The 10,264-nt window shown below is 39.9% G+C and overlaps 2 protein-coding genes across 2 annotated transcripts in view; one reads left to right on the top strand and one right to left on the bottom strand.

Annotated features, from left to right (window-relative positions):
* The window catches only part of LOC103922933 (chromosome unknown open reading frame, human CXorf40B), a 700,660-nt gene that overhangs the window by 444,156 nt on the left and 246,240 nt on the right, over nucleotides 1-10,264 (bottom strand). The window lies entirely within an intron of this gene.
* AFF2 (AF4/FMR2 family, member 2) overlaps nucleotides 1-10,264 on the top strand; it is a 256,405-nt gene that overhangs the window by 158,856 nt on the left and 87,285 nt on the right. The window contains exon 8 of the mRNA XM_009331422.1: nucleotides 4,468-4,529. Within this exon, the coding sequence (XP_009329697.1) occupies nucleotides 4,468-4,529 (62 nt within the window). The remainder of the gene's footprint in view (nucleotides 1-4,467; nucleotides 4,530-10,264) is intronic.

Raw genomic sequence — 10,264 nt, 5'->3', positions numbered from 1 at the left:
TATGGATGAAAAGACAAACAAGTATGTGTATATTCAATAATAATGTCAGCTGGGTCAGAGAAGAATAGGAAATAAAATGCATTCATAACACCTCTGGAGATAGCTTTCTGATACAAGCAGTTTTCTCTTTGATTTGCCCTCATTGACAGTATTCATTGTAACTTTAACATATCCACCAAATTGGCCTTTATTAATAGCTGGCCTGATCTTCATAACAAATATATTCTGTAATCTCCAGTCCGGGTGTTTCTGAGGTTAACAATTACATAGAGCAGAATAGATCATATGCGTATTTACAGGGATCTCTCACTCAAGAGGGCCTAATTTCACGTTCAAACCATCCAGACAGTGTTTGAGAGAGCTGTAGATACAGAGCTCTTCTGTCTCAGGGCTTTGAAGCTGAAATGGGTTACCTCTCTAGATATGATAGTGAAATAGTCACCTTGGATTAAGGTTGCGGGCAATCTTAAAAAGCCCTTATTGGGCTTTGACTGTGATCAGATGCTACTTGCTTATAAATGAGAGTTAATAGAAACATTAAAGAGTACAAGCTACTGTGACCCATGTCTTCAGAATATTAAGCACATTTTAAAATTGTGGAAGACCATCTAGTCCTCTGCTTTCTGTAAAATATGACCTCTTCCAACCAATGTCCTTTGGGGGCAGGTTATTTGAACTCTTCAGCATTCTACTTTCATTTGCACATACTGTGTATTTTTAATTTATTCCCTCACTTCTCTGGCTACCATATATTTATTGTTGATACCGTACTCAGTTTCTCTTTAATTATTCCATCTGCCAGGAGAGTGTGATGCATTTTAGAAGCTGTGTGGTTTAGTTGTTTAACCTTTGAGTTTTGTAACTGAATGGGATGACATATTCTTCATTTAGCAGAACAGGCTAAGAAGAATTATATACTCCAAGTGATAAGCTTGGAACTGCTAAAGAAATACCAAAATCCAATTTTTTTCCCCTCTCTAGTCATCTAAACAGCCATTAGTCTTTTGAAGGGAACTCATAAATCCTGCAAATTTAACTTATCTGAAACCAACTCTAACAGTTGTCCTTCCTACTAATCGTGTTTTATATCCATTTTATATTTTTCAATATTCAATAAACATGTCTTGTGCTTACTGTACTTGTTAGAAAATGCCTGCAGTATAGGCTGTATGAGGACAGTTATTAATCAGCCATTTCAGATGGCTGTTTGGTTAGTTTAGTAAATGTATTCATTTATCTTTTTTATGTTTTCTTCTTTCTTCTTTCCATTTATCCAATATGGAATTTCCTCTGTCCTTTTTGGTTTATTTCTACCAGGATATGTCAAAAAGGAATTTAACATGTAACAAACGAAAAAAAAAGCAATAGCTGGAAAGAAGAAAAGAAAAAAAAACACCCTTTGGGCTTCATTCATGAAAAGATCCTTTGCATTATGTCCTCTTAGATCTGCATTAAATAATAATAATAGAGCGCATTATCTAGCAGTGCTGCTTTAAAGCAGTAGATAATTTACACATTAAAGTGAGATGTAGGTTTAAAAGTAGGAGTGTAGAATTGAATTAGAGTTAAGAGTCAGAATGATATAGTCCTGTATGAAGATGGTCTCGGTTTCCTGGGGGTATTGTCCTTTTGGTGTGTAATGAGACTTGCAGATAACAATCTGGGGCTGTGGATGGATCGAGGTACAGCGATACATTGAGAATAGCACAGCAAGTAATGACACTGGGGAAACAAATGAATGTGTCTGCTAGATAAACAACATTAAAAGTTCCTGTTCATCACCAAAGTCCAGGCCTCTAAAGATTAATATTTCCTGAAAAATTCTGTAGTGAGTTTGCGTGGCAAGGTTTTTGTAGCAGTGGGGTACTGCAGGGGTGGCTTCTGTGAGAAGGTGCCAGAAGCTTCCCCTGTGTCCCATAAAGCCAGTGCCAGCCGGCTCAGCCCATCAGCGACGGTGGTAGCGCCTCTCTGATAACATATTTAAGAAGGGGGAAAAAAACCCTACACAACAACAGCCAGAAGAGAGGAGTGAGAATATGTGAGAGAAACAACTCTGCAGACACCAAGGTCAGTGAAGAAGGAGGGGGAGGAGGTGTTCCAGGTGCCAGAGCAGAGATTCCCCTGCAGCCCGTGGTGAAGAGCATGGTGAGGCAGGCTGTCCCCCTGCAGCCCATGGAGGTCCATGGTGGAGCAGATATCCACCTGCAGCCCGTGGAGGACCCCATGCCGGAGCAGGTGAATGCACCCGAAGGACGCTGTGTCCCCGTGGAGAGCCCGTGCTGGAGCAGGCTGCTGGCAGGACCTGTGGGCCGGTGGAGAGGAGCCCACGCTGGAGCAGGTTTGCTGGCAGGACTTGTGACCCCGTGGGGGACCCATGCTGGAGCAGTCTGTTCCTGAAGGACTGCACCCCGTGGAAGGGACCCACGCTGGAGCAGTTCATGAAGGACTGTAGCCTGTGGGAAGGACTCATGTTGGAGAAGTTTGTGGAGGACTGTCGTCTATGGGAGGGCCCCCACGCTGGAGCAGAGGAAGAGTGTGAGGAGGAAGGAGCAGCAGAGACAATGTGTGATGAACTGACCACAACTCCCATCCCCCTGTGCCACTCGGGGAGAGGAAGTGGAGAAATCAGGAGTGAAGTTGAGCCTGGGAAGAAGGGAGGGGTGGGGGGAAGGTGTTTTTTTAAGATTTGGTTTTATTTCTGATTACCCTACTCTGATTTGATTGGTAATAAATTAAAATTAATTTCCCCAAGTTGAGTCTGTTTCACCCATGATGGTAACTGCTGAGTGATCTCCCTGTCCTTATCTCGACCCACGAGCCTTTCATCACGCTTTCTCTCCCCTGCCCAGCTGAGGAAGGGAGTGATAGAGCGGCTTGGTAGGCACCTGGCGTCCAGCCAAGGTCAACCCACCACAAATTCTTACTTTTGGAAGATTCTTTATCCGTGCTACATTCTTACTTTTATGGATTCACATATTACAGGGAGGCATCTGCCATTTATCAAGACGTTAATGACTAGTAGTTATGTGTCCAGATACTTTGTAACCACTGAGCTGCCCGACAACAGAGGTCACCGAAAGACAGATGACTTACAAAACAGTTTAAAGATCTCCTTGCACTTTCTCTTTTTAAAAGCAACAGCAGGGCTTAGAACCTTCTGATATTTCCACATTGGGATTATTGTCCCCTCTTTAAAATTCCTTCTACCAGGAGCCTTCCATGATTTACTGGTAGTCTTCAAACAAAAAAACCTTCCTAACAGAACATCCATTGATTGCTACAGTTATTTAAAGGCTAACAATAAAAAAATCATAGACTTCAGTCTCCATCAAGGCAGAGAGGAAACAGTAATTGCAATTTGCGAGCCTCCTGCCGTGGGTAAAGGAGCTCAGGCTGGGAGAAAGGAAGCTCAGCAATTTTAGTGGCTGTCACAGCGGATCTGGATGAGATGTGCCGATTCATTCATACATCATCCTGTGATAGAGAATTTGTCAAGGTGAAAAGATGGGTGTGAGGCAGAAGCATGCCCAAAGGAATATCGGCTCTGAGGAGGACCACCAGATAAAAGCGTGAATGTATGGGAAGCTGTACGGGAGTGTATTTGGTGGCTGCTAGTCATGCCTCTCTTAAGGCATGAGACAGACCTCGAAAGAAGAGACCTTTTCTGCAAAGATGCAGCAGCAAATAATACGGGTTTTTACCCTGCATGTTTTGCCATACCCAAGTATGAGTGTTAATATAGTAACATGCATTATTCAACTCTTTCTTCTGCCAAAGGAAAGGAAGGAGGCATTGGGACAGCCACATATTTTAGGAGTTTCCTTCCCCTTTAACCAAGGGCAGGGAGCAGTGATGTGAGATTTCCCTGTATTAAAAATAAAAATAAAAATAAAAATGGGGATATGAATTAGCAGATTCCTAGCTTGGAAAATGCTTGCTCTGCCTTTAGATACTAACAACTGTGAGGTCCCATCAAACCTCAGACAAGCTCCTCCTCTTCTTGCTATTCTCCACTATGAATTCTCAGTTTGATAAGGTGGGGATTGCTACCAGCCTCAAAGAAGGTCAGTGATGCCCTAGATCAAGAATGAAACATGGAGGCCTTTTTCTCAGTTTTTAACAGTCTCAGAGCTGAATTTCCCTTCCACCTTCTGATATACACGTAGGGGTATATGGACTAACCACCGTGAGACAATGTGCAAATAAAAGAGGACGTGAAAGCGGAGCTGAGTGCCAAACTTTATGATGGATGCGTCTGAAAGTCATTTGTTCTTACCTAGCGTAACACAGAAAGACTAATACATACATACATGGAGTATTCATCAGTTTACTTATCACAGATCTGATTTTGCTGTTGTTGAATTGAAAGGGAGTTTTTCCTCTGACTTTGCTGAAGGGTAGATTCAGCCCATTGTATATAAAGTTAATTCATTAAATGTAATTCTGTATTGTCTCTCTTTTTTTCAGAATGCTTGAGGATGATCTGAAACTCAGCAGTGATGAAGATGACAATGAACAGGTAAATACATGTGATATAAGTGCATATAATCTGAAAAAGTTGTTTCCTCAGTTGAATGTGATTGCATGTTGGTTTACTGTATTTGCATCAAAAGCATTTTGGGGTGCTGCAGAATCCATTAGCTTAAATCTTGCTTGTGCATAGAACCTTTGTGGGAGGAAATTTATTCTTAAATAGGAATGCATTTTGTTAGTTTCGCTGAATTAACTTTGTGAAGTGGATTAAACTAAACCAAAACATCACTTACTAGCCTTGGAGTAAGAGACCGCACATGGCATCATCCAGGAATAGCTGATGTGCTCTGAGTTTCCAAACTAACTGTAGAGCAGCCTCCACTTGTTTCGCAATCAATTTCTGAAATGGATTACTTTTTTGGAAGTGGATGTAAAATGACCACATCAGGCAACTATCACAACTGCAGAGTTGGTTTGCACTTTGCAATTCATTTGTACAGTTGCACCTGAGAAGATTGGGTCTGTAAGTTTTGTTCCAGTCAGTGAGTAAAGGGCTGGGGAGTCCATAGTTAGTAATCCAGTGATTCCCATTTGTGAGAGGGAAAATCCTCAGTTTGTAGCTATAAATCGATACTGAAAGTCTCTCAACCTACTTGGGACATTAATGAAGATTCATTTTCAAAAAACTGGCTCATGTCATTCTCTACCCTTCCCACTTTATAAATATTTATGGATAATGCTGGGAAATAAAGCTGGTGACATTCATATTCTCAACATTCTTATCAGAAAAAAAAGAGACTTCGGGTTAAATTCATCCTTCATGTTACTTTATATATGCAATAGGTTCAAATGTGTAAACGTCTGCAATAGAGAGGAAGGTAATGCTATAATTCAGCATAAGATCATCTGTTCAGCCTGGGAAATGTTAATTATAAGTCGATCTTTCTTTCTTATTTATTTTTAAACCACCTAAATGTTCTTCTTCAATCTACCTAATCCGTCCTTTAGGGTCATGCCAGGAAAGATTTACCTTCTGGTGTCAGTTGACCCCTTAGTCATACAAGTCAGTATTTTTTAGCACCGAGATAGACTTGCACTCTCATCTGAAGCCAGAGGATCAAAAGCCTGTACTTGTGCAATGTGCTGTTGTAAAAACATGGTGGCTTATGAAAGCAGTAGGTTTCCTGATCTATTGGAAACTTGCCCAAATAGTCCTGTAAAATGACATTGTGATACTGAGATGCCCAAAAATATAGAAATGGAAATACATTTTCAGGTAGGAGTTATTTTTGTTTTCCTACAGTATTAGTTTTCTAGTGACTTAAGTAGAATTATTCCAAATTTACACAATTTACACTGCTAAGATGAAATCATGTATCATTGTTGAATGAAGAAGCAAATGCCTGGACCAGTGTTTGGTGACATCAAACGAAAAGCCCTCACTGACTTGAATAGGTGTCATCTCTCATGTTAATCCCAAGCAAGAAAGACATGGTTATGTCTGCACTGCACGGTGGAGTATTAATAGCTCTCAAAACATCATTGCTGTTGTGTGGTACATGCATGCCTCTTACCCAAAGGCAGCGTCATGCTCGTGAACAGTGTCACATTGCTCCCAGTTCAGGGGCTGCAGCCTGAGTCTTTGTGTGGTGGTGATATGCCCGAGCTGTAGGAAGCCTCAGACTGCACCAAAACTCCATGTGACTTTCCAGTAATACCATTCACAGCATAAGCTGCAGACAGACAAGATAGCACAATATGGACCATTCATGTAGTTTCTCAAAATTTTATAGTACGTAGAAAATGTTTTTCCTTTTGGCAGTGTGAGCTTCATCTCACTCTAAGTGATTAGAATTGATTCAAATCTCCTAAGCTCTCCCAAATACCTTCTTAAGAAACAGATTATGGTCTGAATATTTAGGGATTCCAAACGTGAATGCTTCCAATCATGTAAAACATAAATGAACTGTCTGGACAGGAAGCACGCTGAGCATATTTCTTAAATGCCCTGCACTTCAAGGGAAACCTCCACCTTTCCTACGTACCCCACATATGTATGGTTGCATCTCTTTTCTTTGTATTACAGATAGAGGGTATAGACAAAGTTATACACATTATAGGAAAGAATCCTGCAGCTTTTTAGGTTTCCTGAATGAATGACTGTATGTGTCTGTCCTTTAGATTTTTTAGCATCCCAGACTAAGGCCTTGCAAAGCTGAGCAGCATGGCTCTGCTGCATCACTCACGCATTACACTGGCAGTGCCTTCACACTTTAGCAGCTTCTGCTGTATCTCTTTAAAGAGAGGGGATTGGAAATGGAAATAAAGGTTGGTCTGCCCACTGGTCAGACACATAAACATCAACAAAGTAACTGCAATGGTTTCTGACTGCAAAATGTTTTTTCCAAAAAGTATATAAAATATTCATTCATGAGGGACAGATCAAGGCAATTACAGTATGTGAATTTTACAGTGTTGAATGTTCAGCTGTGGAGCCCAAGGTTAGAAAAATACTTTTTTTTTAACATAAAGATTTTGCAGTCAAATGACCATTGTAATTCAGCTGTACACATGTGCACATTCTGACAGGGAGAGTAAAGATTAAAACTCTCAGCTCAAAACCATTCTAACAGTTTATGCAACATTTCTGTAAGGAAATGTAATCATTGTCTTTTCAATCTTTCTGGGGTTTTTTTGCTATAGGCTTGCAGCCAATGTGAAGCATGAGCTGGCATTTACTCATTTTTATTAATAAAAATACAGTATGTAAAAATCAAGTTTGTTATCTTTATCTCTACTTGTATTTCAAGGAAATTGAAATTCTTTGAGAACGATAGTCAGTAGGGAGCCCTAGGATTTGTCCTTTGAGAATTGCTAGGCACCCTTCAATCTTTACACGGCGGGGGCGGTAGTGACACTGATCCATAAATGCACCTTGATCTCAACTTGTAGTGAATGTCTATAGTATGTGGAGAGAGTTTGATCAATCAGCCTGTCTTCTGACACTACCAGTAGTCCGTTTGTCATGGTGGAAGATTGTTAGAAGCTTGTCTGCAAGAAACAAAGCTCTTCTGTCTTATTCTCTCACTCCTATAAACAAGCATTTGTTTCTGAGCTGTATTGCATTTGTTTAGGGGTCTGTGGACCTTGTGCTCTTTCAGGTGTTAAACATCTCCTTCCTTTTCTCCCCACTGCTGAGGAGAAACCCAACACACATGATAGCTCCAGTCAGTCATATAATTAAGAAGTTGAGCCTGATTTCTGGATGAGAACTACTAGACTGAAGTCAGTGGAAGGTATTTATTCTATAGATAGTATTAGCAAGGCTGTTAGTGAACGTGCTGCCCACTTTTAGCATTCACTTTTCAAACAGGATTTTGAAGAACTGGAAATTGTTCCTAAGAGTTATAAACATGATCTGGAGAACCCTCCTTAATATAAGTGTTAGGTCTTTTTTGGTTCGGCCAAAAAGAGTTAAGGCACGCATGACAATGGCCTACAATGTGTCACCAAGAAAAAACTTCCTGAAAGGAGGCGATACACTTTAGTTTCACCCCAGAGGGCTTAAGAGGCTTCAGCAAGTGAGAGCTCACTGGAAGTCCAAACTACAAGTGCCAAACTGCTGCAAATCACACGGAAACCTTGTGTTCCCTCTCCTTTTAGACTTCTGGCAATTGTGGGCTTGATGTAGAAGTTGTCAAGTGAATTTCTTCGGGCTGTGACATGCAGGAGGTCCAATGAGATGTTCATTGCAAGTCCCTTCAGACTTCAGATCTGTAAAGCTTTGGATCATATTGATCTTTGCAATAGAGCGTGAGGCAAGTTACAAGTCACTCCAGCTGCAAACTCCCATCATCACTTTTTGGGCCTCGCTTGGAGAGACCGCAGTTATCGCCTACATCTAACACACGTAAACACACCCCACAGTATCTTCAGTGTAGGGACTTCAGAGCTGGCATATGACACATGCTTTGTCCCATAGACAAAATGCTGATTCTTATGTCTCATTGCGGGCGATTTAGGATTAAAGACACAGAGAAAACGACGGGTTAGATCTGGAATCAATTTTCATTTACAGCTGAGAAGCAGTTATTGATGCTGTGCTCACAGTTCAATAAAAGATCTAAAGATATAGACGTTGTGTTTCTCTTTCAATATAAGCAGCATAATCAGTCTCAAATGTTTTTACAAAGAAAATTGTATTGACAGTTTTATTAAAATTGCTGTCTTTAAAGTTTTAAGTTATCCACGATTTGACCTACTTGAATGGTTTTTAATATGCACACTGACCAACCCAATGGATTTTTATGTCACATATTTATAATACCAGGTACACATCTGTTTAATGTATTATTTGAGAGATATTGTTATATTTAAGCATTGCCTGGATTGTAAACTCTTGTAATATTGTCACCGAGAGGAATGTTGGCATATGCATCAGTATTGCATTCAGAAGTCCTACTGCACAATATTTTTAGATTGGCTACAAAAGATACAGTCAAGGCAGATGACAGACATGTTATTAGTAAAATCATTACATGGCAAGGCATTTCAGAGATGCTAATGTTAACACTCTTCTGTGAGGAAGGACAGAGCTTTTAGATGGCTTTATTACTCTGTTAAAAAACACATCAGAAATTAGGAAGAGTAGTGAAGATTTTTAATTAGTAGCTCAGTTCAGCTAAAAGAGCTTAGATAAAACACAGGTTAGTATTTTTGTTCTTTAAAGCACCTCCGTATAATTCAAATTAGCTTTGAGCTCAAAGGCATCCAAATGAGTTGTGCCTGGATACAGTATTTTAAGTAGTTGTAGTGTACCAAATTTTCTTTAACCAGCTCCTCTTTGTTCTTCTGCCTAAGGAATAGTCCTGTTAACCTTTGAAACACGTACTTAATTTAAAGCACATTTCTAGCGTTCTGTGTGTTTTTGAACCAAAGAAACTTTGATACTAGTTACAGACCTGCTCCATTTTCAGTATTTTATGTATATAGTGGTTTTGGCAGAACAAATCAATAAGATGTTTTTCTCGTCTGTTTGATTTTTATTCCTCGTTCCCTTAATGATTGCCACTTTATTGCCACCTCTCTGATAACCATACAAACACAAGACATGCGTATAATCCATGGCCCTGCTCTGTCGTTTGTATTTTACACAAACAGAATTCTTTTTCGCTAGGCTAATTTGTATGTAATTAGGTAATTACATACAAAATGTTTGACTTTGTAGCTGAGTCTAAAAAGGTGATCGGCCATAGGCTGAGCTTTGAATTCTTATAATGCATACTGAGCCTTCAAAGCCTTTACTCAAGCTAAATTTTTTAAAAGTTTATGAAATTCTAAGGCATAGTATGCCTTCATCTTATCATGTAAACACTTTTTAAAGTGGAACAGCGACCACTTTCCTTGTAACAATAGATATCCTTTCATGTTGTAATTTTTCCCATTTTTTAGCTGGATCCTGAACAAGCTGTTTACCTCCCCAAGGTTTCTCTACATTTCCATTTACTTTGTTATCAGCAGAAAGGCTGAAGAACAGCGCTTCAGTAATGACATCAATACTGCACACACAGTGAGAGAGGTCATCTTGTCAAAGCTATAGAAAAATCAGATGGATTAGGATGAAACTAGGTGCAAAATAACTTTGATAGAGTCTTTTAATGTAAACAGTTTATCTGTCATTGGGTTCCATTGAAATCCCAGAGTGATGCAGCATCAGTTGTAGCCACAGCAGCATGTGTTTTGGTAAAGAACCCACATTCCAGTGATTGAGATCTAAAGTCATGTTTTATAA

Source organism: Pygoscelis adeliae, unplaced genomic scaffold (assembly GCF_000699105.1).
Source record: "Pygoscelis adeliae isolate BGI_AS28 unplaced genomic scaffold, ASM69910v1 Scaffold100, whole genome shotgun sequence".
Taxonomy (NCBI): domain Eukaryota; kingdom Metazoa; phylum Chordata; class Aves; order Sphenisciformes; family Spheniscidae; genus Pygoscelis; species Pygoscelis adeliae.
The sequence above is the reverse complement of the archived record's forward strand: the minus strand, read 5'-3'. Positions and strand labels throughout refer to the sequence as shown.